General features: G+C 49.4%; 1 protein-coding gene across 20 annotated transcripts; it reads left to right on the forward strand.

The window, feature by feature from the left end:
- The first annotated feature begins 473 nt into the window (after positions 1 to 473).
- ARHGEF10L (Rho guanine nucleotide exchange factor 10 like) lies at positions 474 to 23,954 on the forward strand. Of its 20 annotated transcripts, none has more exons than XM_090123192.1 (29): positions 538 to 1,591; positions 7,264 to 7,344; positions 7,431 to 7,528; positions 7,624 to 7,651; positions 8,471 to 8,577; positions 8,713 to 8,796; positions 8,985 to 9,130; positions 9,522 to 9,638; positions 10,389 to 10,497; positions 11,956 to 12,062; positions 12,206 to 12,283; positions 12,363 to 12,542; positions 12,692 to 12,808; positions 12,907 to 12,999; positions 13,203 to 13,376; positions 14,082 to 14,227; positions 14,875 to 14,889; positions 15,078 to 15,262; positions 15,355 to 15,470; positions 15,822 to 15,949; positions 16,056 to 16,156; positions 16,938 to 17,059; positions 17,273 to 17,359; positions 17,440 to 17,669; positions 17,842 to 17,996; positions 19,399 to 19,544; positions 21,265 to 21,439; positions 22,658 to 22,780; positions 22,853 to 23,954. In XM_090123192.1, exons 1-29 carry the CDS (start codon positions 1,452 to 1,454, stop codon positions 23,335 to 23,337), a joined length of 3,873 nt encoding a protein of 1,290 aa, XP_089979318.1. In that variant the 5' UTR covers positions 538 to 1,451; the 3' UTR covers positions 23,338 to 23,954. The 20 variants fall into 20 exon arrangements, with proteins under 20 accessions (XP_089979321.1, XP_089979322.1, XP_089979318.1 ...); XM_090123194.1 differs by having other exon boundaries at positions 962 to 1,591; positions 8,471 to 8,559; XM_090123204.1 differs by lacking the exon at positions 538 to 1,591 and adding an exon at positions 3,414 to 3,552 and having other exon boundaries at positions 7,426 to 7,528.
- Positions 23,955 to 25,014: the final 1,060 nt, after the last annotated feature.

Raw genomic sequence — 25,014 nt, forward strand, 5'->3', positions numbered from 1 at the left:
AACACTTTCAGATTGGCGCCAAGATGCCCGCGCAATGCTGGGCTTTGCAAAAGGCGTTTGCAGAGCAGCAGTATCTCCTTGCTGTTGCTGCTGGGTTGGGTTTCAGTGTGCAGCTGCACTGAGGCCAAGTTCCTCCCATTTACCTTTACAGCCCACAGCAGCTATTTTCCCATAATATCCCACGCTGGCGATGTCATGCCGCATTTTGAGGCACCTTGTTCCAGTCAACACTGGAAATGGAAAGATTTGTTTGCAGGAATGCAGGGACCCTGTTCATCTGGGGGTTCCAGGATGCAATCTTAAAGGTGTGATTAAAAGAATGCTGGCTGCTCCACTCTAAAATTGTGTTTTTTTTTTCCCCAGTGTGCTAATGGAGTTATAAAGGGTTTGGGTGGAGTGGGAGATTTCAAGGCACAAAGCGAATCCCATTTCTTTAGGGTTTTTGCCTCTATCTTGGCCAGATCCCTGCGATAGGATTGAATCAAAGAATCCTCAGTTGCAAAGAGTTTTTCCCTTTTTGGCAAAGGCGGCCACTCCGGTTGCATCAGACTGAGGGTTAAACTGGTTTTTTCTGGGATGAGGACAAACTGGTCCAGCCTGTTCTTCCCAAAGGCTGCTGGATGGGGAGCGACTTCACCCCAAATGCCCTCAGATGGGCTTTGGCAGCCCCCTCTAGATCCATCTGCAGCTGTTGGACCTCCAGTAGATGATGTCTGGGACATCCCTAGAACCTCAGTAACTGCAAAGTGGAGGGGTTACAGCACACCCTGCCTGCACAAAGCACCCAGCACCCCAATCTGCCCCAGGAATGGGGTGGGTGCAGCGTGGGAACCAGAGCACTTTGCATGTGCTCATTTGCTGCATTGCATCTGCAAAGTTGCATTTGGTGCATGCTGAGTTTTCCAAGCAAATAACACAAGCAAGGATGAGCTGGAGAAATGAGTGCGTTTAGTCCCGTTGCTAAAAAAAAAAAAACCCCACCATAGGCATAATTTGCATTTCTAATGACATGGGGTTGTTTGCATCACACGCAGCAGCAGCAGAACTTTGCATGGCAGGGGGGTTTGCAGTGAGGAAATGGGCAATGAGCATGTGCTGGGGGTTGGCAGCCTTTTGAGGTGCAAGGTTTGCTTTGCACACCCAACCCAGCATGGTGCAGCAGGAAGGGGTCACGAGGTGATGCCATGGTGTGGTTGGGTCTCTGAATTGTACAGGGTTTGCTCCAGCTCTATTCCCTATGTGTGGTTTCGGTTGTGCATGAGTTTGACTGTACAGGGTTTGGTTGTGAGTGGGTTTGCTCATGCACAATTTTATCTGTGCACAGTTTTCATTCTACATTTAGTTGTGCATGCTTCGGTTGTGCATGACAATTTCTTGCAGCTGCTCTCCATTGCAGGCCTTGCAAGGGATAGGTGCTACAGAATCACACCAGCTGTACTCAGTCAGCACTGATGAGAACAGCTCATTTAAGAGCTGCCCACCACAGTACTCAGCTTGCTCATTCAGTTTTCCTGCAAGCCCTTTCCTGGCTGTTTGAAGTTCTCAACTGCTATTGCATCTTTGCAGAATGCTCATTGGCAGAAAGGACTAGGTAAGCAAAACCCGTGGTTGGGGCAGGAGCATGCTCTTGTTGTGCAGCATGGCTCTGCTCTTCTGTACTCGCCCTGACCTTTTGCTTTCTCCTCCTAGGTGTTGCTTTGTGTGTTTGTTTTTTTTTTCTTCTCCTTCTTCTTTTGCTTCTCTGTGTGCAGTTCCCCACTGCTGTGTGTATAGTGCTGGGACGTGTTCAGGTGCCCACACATGGCCATACTGACTCATTGAATCAGCACCTATGGTTCTGTCCAGTTATACATTCAGCATTTCGCAGAGCCTTGTAGGTGCAACACATCCCTTATTTCATTGCAACCACTGCTTGATGCTGTGTGTGCAATGCGTTTTGTAGATGCATGCATTGCATTGTAGGTGCGTGCGGTGCTTCTGGTAGGTGCAAAGGCGTGCAAACAGCCTGCAAAAGTTTTGGCGTTTGGGAACCACTTTGCCAACTTCTGTCTTCGTTGCAGCTTTTGTGGAGCTCTTTTGGGTGACCAGCAGGAAGGCTTTCAGACCTTGCTGCAAAGTTTTTGGGATGACCTCTGGAGAAGCTCAGAAACTTATGATTTACTGTTAATGATTATTTTCTACACATGAAAAAAACCAAGAAAAATTAACTTGAATTTGCATTGTGGCAGCTGGGTTGTTGTTACCCAGCCCTGAGAAAACAGAGCTGTTGGGGCCAAAGTCCTCACTGCTGCACTGCTCTTGTTCCCACGTACACCTCAATGGGTGCAAAGCAGCAAGAAGCGATGCCATTACTGCAGGAATGGTTCTCTTGAGTCACCCAACGGGCACTGGTAGTGATTATATATTTTTTGCTGGGCTTGTCCATCCGGTTGGGGCTGGGACCGGCCTTGCAGCCACCGCCTGCGTTTGCAAAGAGGCGTTGTGCAGAGGTGTGGCAGCAGGGTGTGCCGGGGGGGAGGGGGGGCTTTCCTGTGCTGGGAAAACACAGCCCCAGTGCTGATGAAACAGGTGAGGTTGGGGGAAATTTGTAGAGAGATGAAGCATTAAATGCAAGTGTGCTGGGGTGGCCTTTGCACTGCTTTGAGTTATTGGGTTTGGTCTGTGTGTTGTTTGGAGGGTGGCAGGGGGGGAACGGTTAGGATGAAATGTGGTGAGTTTGGTGCTGAGATTTGCTGGGCCAATGGATGTGAGTGTGGGTTGGCAGTGATTTTGTAGCGTTTGATTGAGGTCAGGAGGCATTGCTGTCTGCTCCCAAACATTGTGGCTGTAATGTTCTTGAGATGGAGGGTGGAAAAGGACTTTTCCCCTCTCCCCGGGGCCAGAAACCAGCAGCTGCCCTGGGAATGGGAAAGAGATGAGGCTGCAAATCTTGCGCATGGCAACATGTTGCAGCTTTGGGGAAAATACCCTCAAAATAGGAGCATGGTGCACTTCATGTGGATAGCAGCTGTATTTTGGGGGCTGCAATCTGTAGCAAATGGCTTTGGGGTAAGAAAGTTGATGAGAAAATGTGTCTCTCTCGGAAATCTGGTAACACACTGTAACCTCTCCCTGCGCTACCAGCTTTGCTTCAGGCTAGACTGGGGACTCTTTTTGTACAAACAATATGCTCAGCAGTGAGAGGGTTAACAGGGCTGCAGCATGCAAAGGGTTAAAAGTCAATTTGGAGGGGGCGGGGGGGCAAAGGGGACCAGATTGGATTGGTAGCAGCGAGGGTGTAAATCAGCGATGCTTTGGGAAAAGGGAAGGGAAAGGGGGGGGAAACTGCCCAAATCCCGGCATCCCTCGCTGCCCAACACTCCCAGCTCCGCCAGCCCCAGCGCCGCCTGCCTGCGGCCCCAGCTGGGAGCCCCCAGCCCAACCATGGGGACCCTTCTATGGGGCTGGAAGGGGTGTGGGCAACCTTAGGGCCCCCACTGCCTGCTGCTGCCCCCACTGCCATCCTGCTTGGCCGATGCGGACACAAAGGCAGAGGAGACACGGCCTTCCCAGGTCAGCACAACCCTCTCCCCTTCCCCCCGTCCTTCCCTCTTCCCATTCCCTCTATATGTATACTTGCACTTATGTGGCCCCATGTACCCATAACCTTAAATTTATTGAAATGTGGTGGCCCTTCTGTAGGCAGGAGGTAGCCTCGTGCCTACTCTCCTTTTGCAAGCAATTGGGGCTTGCTGCAGGAAAAAGCTTTCCCTTTATATTTATTTATTTTTATTGCATATGGATATATAGGATTGAGAAGAGGGAGGGTGGAAGGAGGAGGAGGATGCTGAGCGTTGGCCCTTATTGCTGCTGCACAGTGCCATTTCTGCACCCGTTTCTGTTCTATTCCTCCCTGTTTTCTGCGCTGTTTGCGAATTGTGCAATGCTTGCAGCCCCCCCATGTGTAAACACAGCATTGGGGTGCTGAGCACCAACTCCTGGAGCTGTGTTTCTTTGGTGGCGTAATTGAATTGCAGGGTTTGCACCCACGCATGGCTGCATTGTTTTCTAGTTTATTTTTTTCCTGCAGATTTGGAAGAAAACACCCCAAATTTCTGTAGGGTTTTTAGCAGCTCCAAAGCTGTTTGTAATGGTTTTTTTAATTTTGACAAGAAGGGCTTCTCCTTTACATATAATATTCCTCAATGATTATATTAATGCATGCTTTGCTAAGGTCAGCAAATACAATGCTTGATGCTAATTGCACTTTTCCCCCTGTTTGTGATTTTGGGTTTTTTTGGAGGGGGGAGTTGCACTGGGGGGCATGGTGTGGTGTGTGCTGCAGGGACACAAAGTTTGCAAAGGAGATGGAGATGTGTTTTATTTCTGAGCTTTGTCTCAGTTAGCCTGCTGGGTGTGCAAAGCAAGATTTGCCCAAAGTATTGGGGGAAACAGGAAAAAAGAGGAAAAATAGGGCAGGAGAAAAGGCTTCTTATGATGTGCTGGAATATATGTTGGCAAAGCAGCTCTGTGTGGGGGAGAAATGACGGCAGTTGGGGACTCAACTCAAATTTGTTGTCACTCCCAGCTCTGATTTTAGGAATGCTCTTATGTTTAAAAAAACAAACAAACAAAAAAAACCCACAAAACAAAAAGCAAACGTTTTCTGCTTTGTGTGGTTTTTCTAAATGTCTTTTTAAGGGTCATAATTCTGATTTTCACTTTTTTTTTTTGTTTTGGGATTTTTTTGAGTTGCTTTTTGTGTTGCATTCACACTTCTCATGGTGCACGGCAGCCAAGGAATGAATTTTCTGGTTGATCAGAGATACTGAAAAGCAAAATAAAAAGGAAATTGGGAACAGCACAGTGCTGTCGCTGTGGGTTCTGCCTGGAAACACAGCAGTGGGATGTGAGCCCCAAAAAGAGCCATTCTGAAGCAGAAATGCAAACACAGCTCAGGAGGAGCTTTTCCCATCCACCAAAGCCTTTTGGCAAGAGTGAGCTGCTGAGAAAAGGAAAAAGAGCGTTGAATTCTGAATTTTTGTTTGGTTGAGTTTTGGGTGCAGAAAACCTCAGAGTGATAATCTGGGGGGATAAAATACCACCTTCTGCCCTTATTTCATCCACAATACTCACTCAACATCCCTTTCTGGCTGTCATCACTAATGCTTGGCCCCGAAATCCCAGATTTGAGTACTTGGAAAGCACGGGGTAACTCTTCCCCATTGCACTCATTCCTAAACTGAAGTTTTAAAATCTCTGCATTTCACTCCCTGAAGCCCTTATATCTCTCCACCTCACTCTGGAAATGTGAGAATTTCTACATGTGGCCCTTAAGTGCACGGTCCCAACTGGTTCTTAAAGTACAGCTGTTATAGGCACCTCTGTATTATATCAAATCCTGTATATTTTTTTTAGATCCAACTGATGCTTAAAGCAAACTCTGCTTGCATCTATTGTTGAGATCCCCATCTTATATTGTATTATAATTTTAATATTTTAACAAGAGATGTGAGCGATGCTCTCCATGGAAATGCTCCCAGATTTCCAACTTCCACCTCTATTTTTGGGGTGGAGCAAAGCTCAGTTTCCCAAAGGCAGCCCAGAGGTGGCAGTGGGACACTGTCCATGCGTCCCATGGGCAGGAGGAAGCAATAAGGAGGTGGATGAGGAAGCAGCGGCGGATCCTTATTGCTGCCCACACCCGTTTTTATGGGTGATTTATGGGCTGGGGCTGGAGCACTGCCTGCTGCCGTTCTGTGTGTTTGCTCAAAGGGCTGTGTTTGGGATCTCTAGGTCTGCACCTGGACGTCCTTTTTGCCAGTGCTGTCACCTAGAACTCAAGCCATGCACTGTCTCATTTGTATTGGCAGGAATTGGGAACCTGTGAGGTGGAGGCCCCTTTTTAACTGCTTTACTCCAAGAAGAGCTTTGGGGCCATGTCCTGGGCTGGCAGCCACCCCACCAGCTGGGACCTGTCGCTCGGGCACAGAACTAAAAATACTGAGGCTGGGTGCCAGTGCCGGGAGGAGGATGCTGCCTTTAGCAGCTGGCCCTGCATTTGTGGCTTTATTTAGATCCATCTTTTTTTATTTCCCCCAGTTGGGAGGGAGACAGGGCTGGCATATTTGAGTGGCTTTAAATCCATTTTTCTAAGATATCATCCCAATATTACATTGGTTTCCCTACCTTGTCCTATCCAGATGTGTTTTCTCAGCAAGATACCTTATTGAGAACACGGGTAGGAGCAATGCTGTAATTTCATCTTATGGAGATGTAATTAAAGCTCATGGCTGGGCTGCAGCCCCATGATAGCAATGGGAAAATAACCATCCCTGGGACACATGGGCTGATGGGAGCTTATGTCAACTGTCAAAACAGTAACTGACCTTATAGTGGGATCAGACCTGGGCTGAGCATCACATTGCCATCCTCCTCTCTGAAAGCAAGAAATATTGGTGTGCTGGACCCAGGCTGCAAGCAGAGCAATTCCCGGAGCATCTTTTTGTGGTGTCCAGGTGGCTTTTTAATCCTTTGTTTTTTGGGAGGCACTTCTATGGGGGTGTATTTTCTATTGAGTCTCGATTTGAGTCCATAGGGATAAACTTGGAGCTTCCCATCCCCAATGGGGCGATATGAACTTGTAAAGGGGGGAGATGAGAATTTATTTTTGCTAGGAAAAGGCCAGCTTGATGCTTTTGGGGAGTACTGCAATGGAATTGGGCCGTGCTTCCCATTCCCACAGCACCCATAGATGTGTAGTCCAGGGCTTGGGGTTGCATAGGGCACTTGTGCACATGGGGAGGATTTACTACTGCTGTTTCCAAAAGGTTTTGCAGCTCTTTTTGCAGGTGAAATGCAAAACTGATTAGTCTCTTTGCAGCATGGCGGCGGTATCTGTTGTTCACTGGGTAGTGGCAGCTTTTGGGACCCACTTGGGTTTTTGTGGGCTTTGGAATCCCTTTTGCTCTTTGCAGGTCTTGGGGACCCATTTGGGTCTTTGCAGCTTTTGGGACATATTTTGCCCTGTTGTCATTTCTCCCCCGTTGCATCCTCCCTTAGTCTCAAGATTCTGCTCTGCCCTTCCTCTTCCTCCTGGTGACCTTTTGGGGCATCTCATGTTACTGGAGCAGACAAACCATTGATTGCACAGAAGATGTTTGGCTCTTCCCACTCCCTGAGCATGGCTCAGTCCTTCAGGATGAAGGGTCCTGGGGGATGTCCAAGGGATGAATATGAGGTTGCTCTATCTTCTGAATCCATTTTTCTTTTCCTTTCCTGCAGGAAAGGCTCAGGGAAGGGCCCAGGTGGAGTGTGTGGACCCCCTGTGCCATGGCTTCATCCCAGCTGCCCCCCTGCCCCACAGTAGGTACTGTCCTTGCTTCACAGCCCCCCAGTGAGCTTCCCCCTGGTGAGGAGGACCTAGGCGAAGCCTTTGACTTTGAGGACAGTGACGAGGAGGAGGACGAAGATTCAGCCACTGAACCAAGCAGGGGAGCAGTCCTTCAGGCCCCTCCTCGCAGGCGCCGTGCTACCAGCTCCAGCACCGGTGAGGTCCCATTGTTTCCAAAGTGTCCACTTTGGCTGGCCAAGCTCAAGAGCTCAGCCACTAACCTGGTTTCTCTTTGCTTTTTTACTCTACAGAGGGGCTGGTGCCAGAGACCCAGGAAGGGTATGTGTAGTTTTGGGGAGAAAATGCGATTTTGGAGGTCACCCCCTTCCTTAGCATGTCCCAGCATGCTGATGTGCCTCAGTTTTCCTATTTTATTTCCATTGCTTCATTGCTGCTTATGAAAGGACTGTGGGGGCATGGGATCTGAGGTTGAAGCGCACAAGAGTTTGGGGGTGTTGCAGGGGGATTTCAGGGTACCTGAGGTGGGTTTGCACACAGGCACATAGGAGGAAATAGAAATCTGACAGCAAGGAGCATGTGCAGGATGCAGCAAAATGGGGAAACCAAGTCCAGAGGAGCATCTTTCTCCTCATCTTCAGCTTTGTGTCGAACAAAGATTGAAAAAAAAAAAAAAAAGCCTTTTTTTGACACTTGTGCATCAGCCCTCTGTGTTTGTTTTTTTTTTCTGGGCCAGTCCTAACAGTGGGGTCTCCAAGCCACGGAGCAGCAGGCTTTCTGCAAAACACTGCATTTTGTTTGCACTTTTTTTCTTCCTTTGTATCGAGCTGCATCCCTCCCCGGGTGGACTCCCTGCTTTTGCAGTTTGCAATTCTGCTGCCAGAAAGCCAGAGGCATAGACCTCAAGTCTTTAACACATCAGCTTTTCTGGCAGTGCAAAACTTCCTCCATAGGTTGCAGCTGAGTCTGTACCCTGGGTGAGGTGGGGGCTTAACTGTGCTTAATTTTGCCAAATGGGGGTGAGCCCCTTTTGTTGTGGAGTGGTGGGGTTTGGGGCATGCATGCACAGTGGTGACTCTTGCAAACTCCTTTTGACGCCCTTGGGGTTTTACACTGATGGTGTCTTTGCCTTCCCTACAGGCTGCTGGAGCGTGTGAGCAATGGGGAGGCCTGTGAGGATCCCCCTGACATCAACACCCAGACCTGGAAGAGGAAAAGCGCCCACCAGGGTGGGTGGCCCACCTGCGGTGAGGGGGGGGAACACAGCTCTAACCCCACATCCCAGCCCAGTGGGATTGGGGAACAGTTTCCCCACCCTTGCTGGATTTTTGGGTCCTGATGCGGATTTCTGGGGCTGTTTCCCTGTTTTTCCCTTTCTCAAGGTGATCGCTTTGAGTTCACGGCGGCAGAGGACGATGTGATTTATGATGACGTCCCCTGTGAGAATCTCGATGCCAATCAGGATGGTAGGAGCAGCCCCAGGCCCTCTTGTTGGGGCTGTGCGCCCATTTCACAGATGGGCAAACTGAGGCTGTGGGAGCAAAATCCACATCCTGTACTGCTAGACGGGTCCAAAAAGGGGAAAAACAGCAGAAAAGCAGCTGGGATGATGGGGTTGCAAGTCCATAGGGAAAAGCAGGGTTTTGTCTAACAGGGCGCAGCCTGATCTACGAGGACGTGCAGCGGGGTGAGGAGCTGGGCTGGAGCTCCAGTGAGTTTGAGAGCTACAGCGAGGAGTCGGGTGAGGAGAACAAACCAGAGGCTGAGCCAGCCAAGCACCGGGCCTCCTTCCAGCCCAAGGTGAGACTCTGTTAATTATTCTCATTTATTGTTTTTTTTTTTTTCCCATGCGTTTACTGGACATGTCTCAGGGCTTGCTCTCCACATGCTCTCACATGATGCACAATCAGCACAGTGCTGCTTTTGGATTTGATTTCTCTATTTATCCTTTTCCTTCCCCTTTTTTTTATTTTCCCTTTTGCATCTCAATGCATGGCTGCTGCTCCCTGCTCACTCCCCTACTCCCCTTCCCTGCCAGATTATGGGAACCCACTACCCGTATTGTGCTGCTTTGGAACGGTTTCATGGTTTCTCTTTTTTTTTTTTTTTTTTTTAAATTGTTTGGCTTCTCACCTGAATCTCTCTTCTCTGCATCCTCTGCCTTCTCCTGCCTGGCTTGCTTGGGGCTCAGCTTTCTCCAGACCTGAATAGACTAAAGGAGACATACGCCAGGACTAAGAGGGACATCCTGGCTTTAAGAGTTGGGGGGAAAGACATGCAGGAGCTGAAGCAGAAGTATGATTGGAAGGTACTGTCCCTCCTCGGTCCCTTCCCTGAATTCCCCTGAGGGGAGAAAAAAGCGTCTCTGTAGGGATATGAGTGCACTCGTGCTCAATTCAACCCATTTTGCCTGATGATGGTTGGAGGCGTGGGGTCATCTGTCACTATCACCTTCCCCATCCCATCTGCATCCTTCCAGTAGTTGTGTCACTGATCAGCCCACCCCATCAACTGTTCGGGTTTTTATTTTTCAAGGGGCGTTTGGACAGAGCGAGGTTCAGGTGTGCTAAGTGGAGCGGAGAAGGTTTTACCCCCTACAGGGTTGGGAAGGAGATTATTGGGAGTGGGAGAGGAACTTATTGCAAAGCCTTTCCCTGCCTCAGAGCATTCAGGTTGGTGGTTTGCAGCTGTTTTATGCTGGGATTTTCTCAGTTTGCACTAAAACTACTGCAAGTCCAGGTGCAAAGCAAAGGGTGAACATCCTTTATGGCCCTAATCACAAAATCCTGCTGCAGTACTCTCATGTCATGCTTCCCTCCCTTTCTTAGCTTTGGCTGCATGCTCATGCTTTGCTGCATTGCTTGCAAGCTGGCACATCGCTGTGTCCTCACAAAGGAGACAGAGGTGGCCCCTTGGGTGCTCAGCCCCTTCCTCTTCCTCAGCTTCCCCATCAGTCTCAGCCTTTCTGGGGAAGAATGGGGTGCGTGATGTCTCCAAGGCATTGTGGGGGGACACACAGTGCTGCGTGACATTGAGCATCCCAACCCCTTTTGCTCAGATGACTCAACTGATGAAGGCAGCCAAAAGTGGCACCAGGGATGGGCTGGAGAAGACCAAGATTGCAGTGATGAGGAAGGTGACCTTCCTGCACCGTAAGGAAGTGCCAGGTGAGTGGGGTGTCTCCTTCTAAGCTTATATTAATCTATCTAGAATCATTAAGATTGGAAAAGATCTCTAAGATCAACCAGTCCAACTGCTGATCCATCACCACCATGCTCACTAAGCTACATCCATTTGGAATCTACCTTGTTCTTTTTCCAATTTATTTTCTGCATTTCATGCTTTTTAATTCATTTTTCCCGTTGCTTATTCTGATCAGCCCCCTCCTTGCCCTTCCTAAAGCATCCAGCCCATGGGTGTCCTATTTGCATGCATTTCAGGGCAACACCAGCCCAAAGAGTATTTGGGCAATGTAGGAAATGATGAATTTTTGGTGAGATTTGAGGTGTTCTGCAGTTTTCTTGATCTATTCCATCAGTGCTACAGGGTGAGGTTTGGGGCTGGATGCACCACTTGGGGTGTAAACAGATCCTTTCCCACATCTTTACTTAGTTTTGGTGGCACCTTGCACTCTCCCTATAAGATAAGAAACAGCCCCATTTTCCAGCCAAAAGAAGGAAAACTGCAATGTTTTGGGGTATCCAAAATATGATTCATACCCCATAGGGGATGGGGAGCATAGGAGAAGGGTGAAAGATGCGGAAAAGCTACCACCCACTCCTGGCATCTCAAGGGGGTCACTGGAGCATTGTGGACGAGGTAGGATCCTGCTAGGTGGTCCCTCTGGGGCCACTGGGGATCTGCTGCGTGTGCCATGCCCTGCTGTCAGTCTGTGGGATGGTATCCCGGGGTGGGATTTTAGTGATAAGGATGCTCCAAGCATCCCATATGCAATGCTGGTTTTAATGGGGGGGAAAGCACCCAGCGTGGCTCCCCAGAGCCACCAGCAATGCGTTGGGATCCTCCCTTCCAAAATTAGGGAAGGAAAAAGGTCACCCGGGCGGCAGCGCCCTCCCCTCTGGTTATTTATATGCACAGGGATGGGAGCGGGGTGCTGGGGGCTGGGGCGGCCATAGTAGGGCCGGTGACTGCATCATGTGGAAGAGAAAGCTGTCCCTGCCCCATGACACCGTGATCTGCTCACCCTCCTCTTCCTCAGTTGCTTCGGCCTCGGGTAAGGCAGGATTGGATGCCAGGAGGTTTGTGTTGTGCTTTTGCTTTGCACTTTGCTTTGCGTTGCTGCTTTTTTGTGCCTCTCTGTGGTCAAAGCCATTCTTGAAGGAAGGAAACGGGGGGGGTCCCCTAATCTGGGATGCTTTCAGGGGAGCATTTGGCCCCTTCCCGCTGGGATCTGACAGCACCTAGGCTCATAGAGCCCTGACTCATGCTGGTGTCTGGTGACAGCTGCAGTGCTTGAGGACAGGCGGTGCCGGCAGCCATAAACCTAGTCAGAGCCCCCGGAGCATCACAGCATGGCCCCTTCTAGACTGGGGGTGTGCTCAGCACCAAGAAGCTTGCAAGAAAAATGTGAAATAAGTTCATTTTGTTTTGCTTTTTGGTGGTAGGAGACTCAGAGGAGGAGGACACAGGTTTCCTGGAAGTCACAGTCTCCGACATGAAGCACCCACCGCCTGAACTCGGCCCCATGCCCACAGGGCTCAGCCCCCAGCAGGTGGGTGCTGGATGGGCACCTCCTTCGCCTTCCCTTTGAGCATCTCAAAATAAAAATAATTTTACAAGTGAGTGAGCACAAAGCAGTGTAACTGGGGTCACTTCTGCATGGGGTTTCTTTTCCCCTTCCCCATTTATTTGCAGGTGGTGCGACGACACATCCTGGGCTCCATCGTGCAGAGTGAGCGCAGCTATGTGGAATCCCTGAAGCGCATCCTGCAGGTGGGGGACCCACTTTTTGGGGGTATTGTAGAAGTATTGAAGGATCTGGGGGATGCTGATGTTCTGCTGTTTATTGTAGGATTACAGGAACCCGCTGATGGAGATGGAGCCCAAAGTGCTGAGCGCCAGGAAATGCCAGGTGGTGTTTTTCCGCCTGAAGGAGATTCTGCAGTGCCACTCCATGTTCCAGATCGCCCTCTCCTCCCGTGTGGCTGAGTGGGACTCTGCTGAGAAGATTGGGGACCTCTTTGTGGCCTCGGTAGGAGGAGAGTTGAGTGCCCCTTCCCAGCAATGGGGTTGGAGGATTGAAGTGATGCATCCTCCATGGGTACTCCCAGTGTAAGCACCCACAGCCACATTGTAGGGTGCATCACAGCACTAATCTTGCCATTCTTCCCTTGCACCAAGTTCTCCAAGTCAATGGTGCTGGATGTCTACAGCGACTATGTCAACAACTTCACCACTGCCATGTCCCTTATCAAGAAGGCTTGTCTCACCAAACCTGCCTTCCTTGACTTCCTTAAGGTCAGTGGGTCCTAAATGTGGGCACGTGCAGTTGCTGGTCACCATTTTGGGTGAAGCCCTCCCCCCCCCTTTTTTTTTTTTTTTTTCACTCCCAGTAGAAGCGGCAGATGGCCAGCACTGATCGCGTGACGCTCTATGGGCTGATGGTGAAACCTATCCAGAGGTTCCCCCAGTTCATCCTTCTCCTACAGGTATGGGTGACCCCACACTTTGCACCCCACTTTGGCAGACACAATACTTCAGGGTGGCTCAGCAATGGGCTTGTTTTGGGGTTGGCAGCCTGCTTGGGGCTTGTGAAAGGGTCTTAAGGGCTTTTCCTATTCCAGCAGAGGGTTTTCCTCCATCAGAGCTTGTTGAAGCTAGTGACACCATGCTGAGAATTCTCTCTCCCCAGGACATGCTGAAGAACACCCCCAAGGGTCACGCGGACCGCCTGTCCCTCCAGCTGGCTCTCACTGAGCTGGAGACATTGGCCGAGAAGCTCAATGAGCAGAAACGTGTGGCTGACCAGGTGGCCGAGATCCAGCAGCTCAGCAGAAGCATCAGTGACCGCAGCAGCCTCAGTAAGGTGCGTGTTTCAGCCTCGCTCCTCATTCCCTTGCAATGGGAATTTTAGGGCTGGGTTTGCAGCTATCCCCTTTGATTGGTGTTTGCAGAAGTGCTGAAGTTTGGGGCTCTCCTTTTGGGGAAGCCGAGCTCTTGTTTTCACAATAGCATTTAGCAAAAGCAAAAATAAGTCTGTGACTCAGGAAATTTTCATCTGTAGTCTCCTCCCCTCCATCCATCTGCTTGATTTTGCAACCGTTGGTGGAAAACCCTGCACCAAACTATTGCAACACATCCTGGGCTGCGCTAGGAGCACGTGGTGGCCTCTGCAGCCTGACCCAGAGGCCAGCATCTAGGCACAGAGGACAAAACAAATCCCAAAAGGGGCTGCAGAAGGGTCGTGTTGATCCTTGAGGACTCTTTGCTCTTGGCAGAGTGGAATTCACATGCAAAGTGGGTTGCTCTTTGATGCAAAGTGGTTGCACTGTGGTGCAAAGGGTCTGTGTTGTCCAAAGCTGGAACCTTTTGCACAGGCATTGCATTGGGGTGTTGTGCACATGGGTTGTATAGTGAGCATTTTGCACAGGCATTTCTGCAGAGCTTGGAGCTGTGCATGCCACTGGGGAAGGGAGAATTGTTGCACAAACCCAATGCAGCCCAAATTGCAGGGCAAGAACCACACAAGAGCCCTGGGGCTGAGCCCCTTACCTGCTGTATCCTCCTGCAGCTGCTGAACTCAGGGCAGCGGCAGCTCCTGCTCTGTGAGACGCTGACAGAGACAGTGTATGGTGACCGGGGGCAGCTCATCAAGTCCAAGGAGCGGAAGGTTTTCCTCCTCAACGACATGCTGGTCTGTGCCAACATCAACTTCAAGTACGTGCCAGCACCCCAAGCCACTTTGCGAAAGTACCTCTCCCCTTCCCCACTTTTATTTTGGGCTTAAAGGTTTTTGCTAGCCTTACCCTGTGTGTGGGAACAGTTGAATCATGTCCTGAACCTCTGATCACCTGAGGCAAGCACTGAGTCAGCTGCGGGAGCACAGGTGAAGGTGATTCAGCTGTGTGATCAGAAGGGGTGGAGCCTGGCTGCACCTCTCCTAGACACTATTTAAGGGCTGACTGCCACTGAGGAAGGATCTTTTTCTGGAGATCCCTCCCTTTGGAGTTTTTTTCTGTGAGCCTAGGATAGGGGTGAGAATTTTCATTTATTATTGATTATCCCTTTCCACTGTGATAATCCTTCTAGGTAATTGACCTGTAAAATACTAGCCTAACCACGCTGCTCTGCTAATTGTGTATTTGTTGATTGTACACCCACAAACTGCTTAACCTTGCTTTGGAGGAGGAGGCCCAAATTTGGGGCTATTTTGCCCTCAAATCCTTTTGTTGAGCATCTGTGCAGTGATCCTATGGGACCTCCCTAGTTTTGGGGTCTTGTGGAATAGTGCTGCTAAGGGAAAGGGATAAAACCTCTTCTTGCCTCCAGTAATGCATTCTTATTAACATTTCCCCCCCATCCAGGCCAGTGAACCCAAGGTAGGCATTGAGTGTGGCTTGCTGTGTTTGTGCCCCATCTTTGGGGGTGCAGGCATGTGCCAGTGCATGTCATGGTTTTTGCAACCTGTGCTCACCATCTGCTTTTTGCAGGGGGGATCCAGTGGGGTTTGTAGGATGAGCAACACCAGCTGCCTATTGATTTGCTATTTCACATCCTCCCTTGGCAGAGGCCAGCTGGAAATTAGCAGCCTGGTACCCCTGGGCCCCAAATATGTGGTGAAGTGGAGCACAGCCCTCCCGCAGGTGCAGGTGGTGGAAGTGGGGCAGGAGAGCGGTGCCTACGACAAGGACAATGTGGTCATCCACAACGCTGGTGCCAAGAAGCACGCACCCACTGGGCCGGCCTCGCACAGTGAGCACCTGGCCCCGAGCCACATGATTTTTGGGGTATGGGCAACATTACTTCCAATCCTGCATGTTTCCCTTTTTCTTTTTTCTCCCAAGATAAGGTCTACCTGGGGCCACCGCGGCTTTTCCAGGAGCTGCAGGATCTACAGAAGGACCTGGCGGTGGTGGAACAGATCACCTTGCTCATCAGCACGCTGCATGGCACCTACCAGGTACCAAAATGCTAGCTCTTTGGTAAAGCTCCCACCGTTCTGGGGGACCCAAGCACTGCCATTTTGGGGGCTAATCTCTTGCTGTTTTGGGAGAAAACCTGCTAAGCCTTGACTTGGGGAGCTGCAGGGGCTCATTTGAATGCTCTGTGCTAGCCCCATGGATACCTGTCACTCCTTCTTAAATGATCTTGCTAGAACTGGATGACCTTTATGGTCCCTCACAACCCAGGTCATTCAGTGGTTTGTTGGATGGATGAGTGGTTGGTTCCTGAGCTCCTCAGCTGACTTGCAGATAGATCCTGGGGATTCAGGCTTCTGGAGGTATTTCCACCATTCCTCTCTCTCCCTCAGAACCTGAACATGACAGTGGCCCAAGACTGGTGCTTGGCCCTGCAGAGAATGATGAAGGTGAAGGAGGAAGAGATCCACTCTGCCAACAAGTGCCGCCTCCGCCTCCTACTGCCTGGCAAGCCAGACAAGTGGGTTCCCAATTCTGGGAATAGATGGGGGCTTTGCCTGATGCTACATCTCCTCCAGAGAGGAGGAGGAGAAGGATGAAGGCAACCTAATGACTTTTCCGTACAGATCTGGCCGCCCCATCAGTGTCATGGTGGTATTCATCACTCCAAATCCACTGAGCAAGATCTCCTGGGTCAATTGCCTTCACCTGGCCAAGATTGGGTTGCGTGAGTACCTGTTGGAGTGGTATTGCTTCTAAAAACAAAATCTGGGGGCAGAGAAGGGTTTGCATCCTGATGAATAAATGGGAGCAGGGTACAAGGTGGGATGAAGGTGCTAGGAGAAGCGTTTGGTTAGAAGTGGGAAATGGTGTTTCCTTCCTCAAAATGTTTTGTTTTGATGTTTTTGAGTGGCATCTCTGAGATGCTTAGTGATGTATCTCAACTTGGCCATATGCTGTCGTTGTTGCTGTCTTTGTTCTGTTTTCTAATGAAATAGGGCAAATAACAAGGGAAGAGTCCTTCCTCCTGATACCTCCATATGTCTATTCCCATTTAACACCATGAGTCACTGCAGCAAAAAAAAAAAGAAAGTTTAATGGCAGAAAAATCATTCCAGCCCAGAGGGAATCCAAGCACTCAAACACGATTTCAAATGATTTTTGATTTCCTTGTTTAGAGCAGTTTGTTTTTTTTTATCTGTGATGCCTGGAGGATAATCCTGTATCCATGAGTTTGAAATGAAAACGCATTAAAGCCTGATGTGGAGAAATACATTAGGTTTTTCCTTCCATATCTGTCATGATTTGTGGGGGTGAGTAGGGGGTGTTGATGCTGGTTAACGTGGTTGCTTGGGCAAGAGTTGGAGAAGGTGCTGGGATGCCCACCATGGATGGTGGTTTCTTGCTGCATTCCAAAGGCTGGTGTTGGAGTGGGTGATGTTGCATCTCCTGCTGCACCCAATCATGCTTATTTGGGGGCTGTCCTTAATCTACTCTGCTCTCTACAGGGGAGGAGAACCAGCCGGGCTGGCTTTGTCCCGATGAAGATAAGAAGAGCAAAGCTCCCTTCTGGTGCCCCATCCTTTCCTGCCACATGCCTGCCTTTTCCTCCAAAGCCCTCGATCTGCAGGTGAAAGCATTGTTCATCTGCCATATGACTCTTTCCCTTTGGTAATACACTGAAATCCTGTGGTGGACAGGTTGGGAGGGGATGACCATATTGTTTGTCAGAAATTGATACAGTCTGCTCTGGCTGGGGGACAAACAGAAGAAATAGAAGCTGGGCTTTGGTAGGGTTTTGATTTTGGGGCATGTGTGGGGTAAATGCATGTGTCTCCTACAGCTCAGCGCTGCAGTGCACAACCCTGTGCAATCCTCACTGTTGGGTTTCTCTGCTGTCAGCACCTCGTTGCCGCAGGGCTACCTCTGGGTGAGCAAAATGGGGCAAAAAACGTTAGATTTGGGTTATTTCCACCCTCAAGATTCTAAAACTTGTTGTGATCCCCACAGGTTGGGGGTGGTCAGGAAGGTGCAGGGGGACAAGTGGAGATCTTCTCCCTCAATCGCTCGGTGCCACGGACAGTAAAATCCTTTCCGGTGGCATCGCCAGTGCTGTGTATGGAGTACGTCCCCGAGGCAGCTGAGGGGGACACAGAAGCGACCGAAGAGTCCCGAGCAGGTGCTGAGCAGCCCCCTGCAACTCTGCATCCCACTGTTTGCTTGGGACTGCGGGATGGCAGGTGAGCATCAGTGTGCAGTTGTGCATATGTGGGGGTGTGCAATTGTGCATCCACTGCTGCTGCAACCGTCTTCTGTATGCAATTACTGCAAAGGAGCACTGCACCAAAATTTTGAAGCAATGACCACCAGCACGTCCTGCTCTGCATCCTGTTCTTGCATTTTTCCTACTAGCATTGCAGCGTACAGCAGCGTGGACACAGGGACGCAGTGCCTGCTGACCTGCAAGAGCCCTGGCATGCAGCCAGTCCTCTGCCTGAAGCACAGCCCTGAATACCTGTTTGCAGGGCTCCAGGATGGGACAGTGGCTGCATACCCGAGGAACAATGGTGAGGATAGCAACACTGTTTGTGCTTTGCTGTGACGCTACAGCACAGAAATGGGGAGTGGGATGCATTGAGTGTGCTGGCTGCTAAAATAGTGCTGGAAGCACCATTTTTGCACTATTTCATCCCCTGTTTTGCAGCCCTGAGGGATGGTGGGGGATGGCATTTTGCATTGACATAATGAATAGGGCTCAATTTGGGTGTGGTCTCAGTGGCCAACAAGGGGGAGAAGCAGCAGCAGAGATTTTGCTTTGAGAGTGGCGTTTGAGGATTTCTTGGAGTCATTTCCCTGCTGTTTTTCTCTGCTTCATCACTAGAGGGTAGAAAAAGGCCTCAAATAGCACTCTGATCTGGGAAAAAAAAAAAAAACAAAAAACAAAAAAAACCCAGCAACTCATTAGCTCACAAGAAGAAGTACCAAAGCTGTTTATAGTGCGTTTTAAGGTGCTCTGTACCCACTTTATCACTTAACAAGTGTGCAAGCTAGTGCATAGCATGGATTTGATTTCCCCTTCATTGCACAAATGCATGTGAAAGGCAACAAGCTGCTGGTAGGGTTGGTTTTTTTCTTCTTAAATATGTTCTCCCTATCTTCTGCAAATTTGCTGTGTTGGCTTCATTAGAGCGAAGCTTTCCTGAAATAGCAGTGAGCAGAGCCCACCTACAGCATGCTTTGTTCAGTAGCAAAGTCCTGCTACTGGGAGCAGAGCTTTGACAGCCTCAGGGCTCTTTAAATTCTGGGATCCTGAGTATCTGGTTTTAAAATTGCAATGGAAATAGATTGCCCACTTGAAAGCAACGGCAGTTACCCATTGGTTGTGGTGAATTCATGGGAACCCAGATTGGATCTCTTTCACTGAGACACTCCAGTTTGGCCCCAGATGAATGAACTCTGGAGTAGCAGTTTAGGAGTCAAAACAAAAAAATAAGGTGTGTGTGTTGGGGGGGGGGGGGGCAGGTGACAACAATTTTTGTGCCCAAGCATTGCAGGTGGCTGTGCAGCTGTGGCTGTATGCAGCTGCCAGGGGATGTTTGCATAGGAGCAAAGCATCCCCAGCTCTGAATGCAGCAAACTGGGTGAGTCTGCTGCCTGTGCACACTGCCCCATCCTTTATTTTTTCATGCAAATGATGAAAGGGAGATGATGGCCACATGTCCCAGGCTTGAATGTTGCTTATGTGACTTCTTAGGGATTGGGGCAGAGCTCACACTTGTGTTCACAGTGATGGTATTGAGATTTGAGATTTGGAGCTGCAGGAGGTGACCCCAGCACCCAAAGGGACACATTTTTGCAGTAGGGAAGCCCGGTGCTAGCACTTCTTTGCACATGCTGCAGTTGGGTTTGTGTGAAAATATCTATTTTTTTCCCCTAATTTTGAGTCTTGGTCTCTGTGCTCTGCTCTAGTGGGGCTGTGGGACCTGACCGAGCAGCCCACCTGCCTGCCTGTGGGCACCAGCCCTGTGCAAGCACTCTTGATGCTGGATGAGACACTATGGGCCAGCTGTGCCAACCAGGTCACCGTCCTTGATGCCTCCACCCTCTGTGCTCAGGTACCTCGGGAGCACCCAGCATCGTCACCACCCCCTGTGCCCCTTTTGGGACAGCTTTCCTGTAGCTGTGTGAGCAGGAATGTTGAGTAGTCATCTCTATTTAAAAAAAAAAAAAGACAAAAAAACCTTTCTTACCTTTAATTTTTAAATTTAGTACCTAAACTTAGTTTGCATGTATTAGCTGTCATAAATCCATCCTAAAACCAGTGCTGAGGATGAATAATGCATCAGGGGACTGTATTAGTTTTCTGTCTCTGATCTTATTTATGGCAGGAGCCAGGTGGGAATTCTTGCAGAAGAAAAACATGGGAGAAAAAGAGAGAGGCACAGTCTGGGTGATGCGATGCCCAGTGGCACTGAGCAGCTCTATGGGGGGGGGATGGAATGGGGTCTGGGGTTCAGTGCAGGTTGATAGCGTGCAGCAGTGGGTTACAGCTCCAATTGCTGCTCTCTGCTTGTCTGAGTTGGGTTGGATTCCCTATGGGAAGTTGCACTTGTCCTGTGTAAGAGCAGCTCTGCAAACTCAGGTCCATAAATAGCAGCTTGGGAATGTAGCCCTAGGGAATAAATACCACGCTGGATGGGAGAAAGGGGGAGATGACCTAATAATCTTCATCCACCTCTGCTTTGTGCAAGAATGTTGGGATGCTGCACCACACTAATGCTCTCCAGAGAGGGCTCTGTTGCTGCTCCTTTTCTATTAAAAGCAAAATTTCAAGCCCACAAGGGAAGTCACGTTGAAGTGGGTGCATGGTGCTGACTCAATCCTGCATGCTGCTCACCAACTTACAGTGAGCACTGTGGGCTCATTGCTGCACTGTGGAAAGCAGGAGCTGCATTGCAGCAAGACTCTGGAGTTGCAGTTAAGCAGCAAACCAGCGTCTGGAAAAGCATGCACAATGCGTGCTGCAGCCACGCTCCTGCTCCCAGCAGATTCCTCCATCATGTTAACCCCTAAACTTCCCCTTTTCTCAGCTCTGTCATACTATCACAGCCTACTTTCCTCCAGAGCATCCCATATCTGCAGACTAGAGCCATTCCCAACCTGCCTACAATGCTAGCCTGAGTTTCTATGCCTAACCTGCTGCTTGGGAGATTCTCTGGGAGTTTGTTTCATGAATATGGTTTCAAATCCATAAATCCAATGCTCTGCAGTGTGATATTTAGGGTTCGTGAGGGTTCACTGCAGCAGGGAGGTGGTAAAATGGGTAGAAAACAAGTAAATGTGATGATGGTTGGGGTTTTGGTTGTGTTGGAATATGTCAGAGGGGGATGTTCTGTTTTCTGTTCCTCTTGTTCAGAAGTCATCAGCACCACCAAACCCTAAGCAGGTACCTTAAGCAGGTCCTGAGCAGGTGCTGAGGCTTTGCTTGCTGGCTTCTGGTGCAGGAGGAAGGCAGGAAGGTGTTCCACCTTGGTGTAAGCTTGAAAGATGCACCTCGGTCCAGCAAAAAGTCTTGTAAAGGAGAACAGGGAAAGAGAGTGGTGGGAAAGGCTGAATTGTGTCCCTACAGAGCCAAGAGGAGATTGGTGAGGGGCTGAGTTTGGTGTCTGCTAAAAGCAAAGCTGGTGAGGAAGGCCAGGACCTCTATCCCACCTCCTCCCCTCCCAGTATGAGTCTCCAGCCCTACAGCAGTCTCTAGAGAGTCCAACCAAGCAACAACTTTTATTGAGATTTCTTCTTTATTTTGACTTCATCTTGATTCCTCCCTCTGGGCAGCAAACCTTTGAGGCTCACCCAGACACAGAGGCCAGCGTGACACACATGATCAAGGCAGGCAGTGGCGTCTGGATGGCGTTTTCCTCTGGTTCCTCTATTCGCCTCTTCCACACTGAGACACTGGAGCACCTACAGGAAATCAACATCGCCACCCGGACTACCTTTGTCCTCCCAGGTGGGGCTCCTCATCCCAGTAAATGAAAAACCTGGGGTATCTATCCTCCAGGTGCCTTGCTTTGCAGAGAAATTGTGCAGGGAGTTTATCTGCTGGAAAGGTTGGAGCTTTGTCCTGTGACAACCTGCTGTAGGGTTGTAGGGATGGAGCTGGGAGCATCACTGAAGACTTGAGAGCTCTAGAGAAAAATGCTAACATTCTGAGGGAAAAGGGTGTTTTTAGGCTGCAGGAGCTTTAGGATGGGCTTGGACAGGTCTGAGTAGGGTTTTAGCAAGTCTGAGCTTTGCTGGATAGCTGGGAGCCCTTCATCCATGCATCCAGTCTCGGCACTTTACACTTATTCATGCATTTACTCTTCACACTTGTGCATCCCATTCATGCACGTGTGTGCATCAACACATGCCATCCATGTATCTCACTCCTGCTCCCAGGCATGCATGTGTGCACTCCATTTTGCACCTGCTATATGCATTCATGCACCCCATCCTTGCATCCATCTTTGCTCCTAAGTGTTTCCATGTACCCCATCGTTATACCTGTGTGCGTCTGTGCATGCATGAATGTGCCCCATCTTTGCATCCACGTACCTAGATTTGCAGCCTTGCATACCCTTTTGCTCATACACACCTCTACCTCATGCCCTCTCTTTCCACCTCTTTGGCTCTTAGCTGCTCTGATGTGCCAAGGAAAGGACAAGGCTCAGCCCTGGGCTTGCAAGGTTGCAGCCCACTTGTTCCAGCTACAAAATGTTGTAATTGCATAATTAGTTATACGCGTGCTACTCATGTAAGTTGCTCTTTTTTTTTTAGGGCATATTAAAATATTTATCACTTCCTTTTCTTCCTGGGCAAGTGAGCATTGGGTATTAATGCATTTTTGAACTCATGCTCCCTCATCCTTTTTAACCAGACAGCCCATTAATAAAGTTCTCACCGAGAACTGGAGTTACATCTCCGCAGATATATTGCTTCACTGAGTGCGACGCTGCAGCGCAAAGTCCCTGTGATAAAATATTTATGTGCCATTAGAAGCCTCACTTATCTCTGCTCCTCTTCCTTTTTTTTTTTTTCCTTTATATATTTATTGATATTTTCAGCATTTTTCCTTCTGCAGAGATCTTCATGCATGGATGATGCTCGGTTTTGGGAGGGCAGTTATCCACTTTGAAGGGGACAGTGCTGCTGCAAGCCTCTTCTCTCCCTTTTTTCCTTTTTTCAGGGCAAAGACATGTCCGTGTCACCAGCCTGCTCATCTGTCAGGGCTTGCTGTGGGTCGGCACTGACCAGGGCATCATTGTTCTGCTGCCCGTGCCCCGGTTGGAGGGCATCCCCAAAATCACTGGTGAGCACCCCAGAAATTTCTTCATAAGACAGCATTTGAGTTCTTTGTTATTCAAATCCCTGTTTTGCACAGGAAAAGGCATGGTGTCCCTCAATGGGCATGGTGGTCCTGTGGACTTCTTGGCTGTGGCACTGAGCACATTGGCCCCTGATGTACTAAAAGGAGACCAAGAGGAAGAAGAAGGTGAGGAAGAGAAACCCCCAGAGCTGGATGGACCCCCACCACGGGAAATAAGGAAAAAAGGGATCTTGTTGCAATACCGCCTCCGTTCCACCTCCCACCTCCCTGGGCAGCTGCTGTCAGTGCGGGATGCTCCAGTTGGGACTGTTACTCCAGAGCACACAGAAGAAGATGGCTCCATCTACGAGATGGCCGATGATCCCGATGTGTGGGTCCGGAGCCGGCCCTGCGCCCGCGATGCTCCCCGCAAGGAGATCTCCTCTGTCGCCATCATTTCAGGGGGCAGAGGGTACCGTAACTTCAACTCTGAGCCGCAGCGCCGGGGTGGTGATGCTGACAGCACTCTGCTCATCTGGCAGCTCCCTCTGATGCTATAGCAGCCGGGGGATGCCCGCGCGGCGCCTACCTCAAAGCCACCCTACACGCTGCCATGGGGCGGTCGCATTGGTGAGTGCACCACCCCTATTATGTTTTTTTTTTCCAAAGGAGAAATAAGGAAAAAAATATTGGAAGGAAAAACACCATAAAAATTGTCATTTTTGACTCCCCTCCTTCCCCCCTCAAAAAAACCCCCACTTTGCATGCTGGGAGAGGGAAATTTTTAAACATGGAAAGCAATGACCTCCTTGCGGGCTTTGGAGGCACTGGGGCTGTGCTTGAAGGCATTTGTGTGTCTGCGTGTGAATATCTATAAATATATATATAAATAAGGTGTATATTATGAGCTGTATAAAGAAGGAATCTGTATATATTGGGGCCCTTGGAGATGCAGAAATAAAGAAGAGGTGTGAGCGCTCATTGGATACTGGCTGTGCTGAAACGGGGTTTTGCTGAAATAGCCCTTTTTTGACTATGAAGTGAGGATTTGGGATTACATGTACAGTGTTTTGGGAACTGGTTTGTGGACTTCCCATTGGAGCATAGGAGCTGTTTCTGGAGGACAGGAAATTTTGGGTGAAATTCAGCCTGGAAATAAATCCCATAGGAATCAGCATGTTTCCTTGCAATACTTTGTAGCCTGTTTGTCAGATGTTTTCTTTCCCTTGCAGCTCTTTCTCCAGCTTTGTCAACAGTATCCCAACGAGTTGATATGACCCTCATGCTCAGAAATCAAGAAGCAGCCCTAAAATTGCCTTTTCCTCCCCAGAAAAGGTGTGGGATGGAGGGGATAATGGACAGAGGGGATCATAGAATAATTCAGGTTGGAAAAGACCTCTAAAAACATCAATTCTGACTATCAGCCCATCGCCACCATGTCCCCAAATGCTACATATCTTTGTCTCTTGAAAGCCACTGTGAACAGTGACTCCACCACTTCCAAAGGTGCCCTATCTCTCTTCTCTGATACTCAGACCTCTCCATCCACACAGAGAATCCCAAGGCCAGGGAGGTGGAAACTTGTCTGTGGACTAAATCAATTTATAATGTGATTCTCTAACTGCCTTCAATTTGATTTTCATTTGTAGCACTACAATTATCAGATTGATATTCCCAGCAGCTCAACCTTGAAATGGGAAGGTGTGGTGTGTGCTGCTGGCAAGTGAAGATTATCTGCCCTGCACCAATTTTTGAGTATTTTTCTAATTAGCCATCAGGTGTGCTTTGCTGGGATTCTTTTTTTTTTTTTTGCCCTCAAAGTTTTTTCTGATTAAGTTTTCCTCCTGTCTCAGAAACATGATATGGTATCAGTGGGGTTGGCGACATCCCGTAGTAGCTGTGAAGCTGGTGGAAACCAGTTTTATGCTGATGGGGGATGGTGCCAAAGAGGTAGTGTCTCTTTTCTCACTGTTCTTTTTTCCCCTATCAGGATAGTTTGTGCACAAGCATGCTGACATAGCTGGGTGCAGCTATGTGGATGTGGTAGGTCCCAAAGGGGCCCTGGTGGCATCTCCTTCAGAGTGCTATGGAGTTTCAAAGTGCCCTGGTGGCATCTCCCAGGGGTTTCATGATGGTAGGTCCTAAGGAGGCCTTGGTGGCATCTCTCAAGTGCTTGACTCCATGGCATGTGCCATGGAGATATGTTCCAGGGGTGCCATGGTGGTAAATGCCAAAGG

Source organism: Phasianus colchicus, chromosome 22 (genome assembly GCF_987193195.1).
Source record: "Phasianus colchicus chromosome 22, bPhaCol1.hap1.1, whole genome shotgun sequence".
Taxonomy (NCBI): Eukaryota; Metazoa; Chordata; class Aves; order Galliformes; family Phasianidae; genus Phasianus; species Phasianus colchicus.

Coding starts and splice junctions, on each gene's coding strand:
- ARHGEF10L (XM_090123192.1), top strand. CDS start 1,452: ATGAGAACAGCTCATTTAAGAGCTGCCCACCACAGTACTCAGCTTGCT. Junction 8,797..8,984: donor TCTCGATGCCAATCAGGATG/GTAGGAGCAGCC, acceptor TTTGTCTAACAG/GGCGCAGCCTGATCTACGAG. Junction 21,440..22,657: donor GACTACCTTTGTCCTCCCAG/GTGGGGCTCCTC, acceptor TCCTTTTTTCAG/GGCAAAGACATGTCCGTGTC.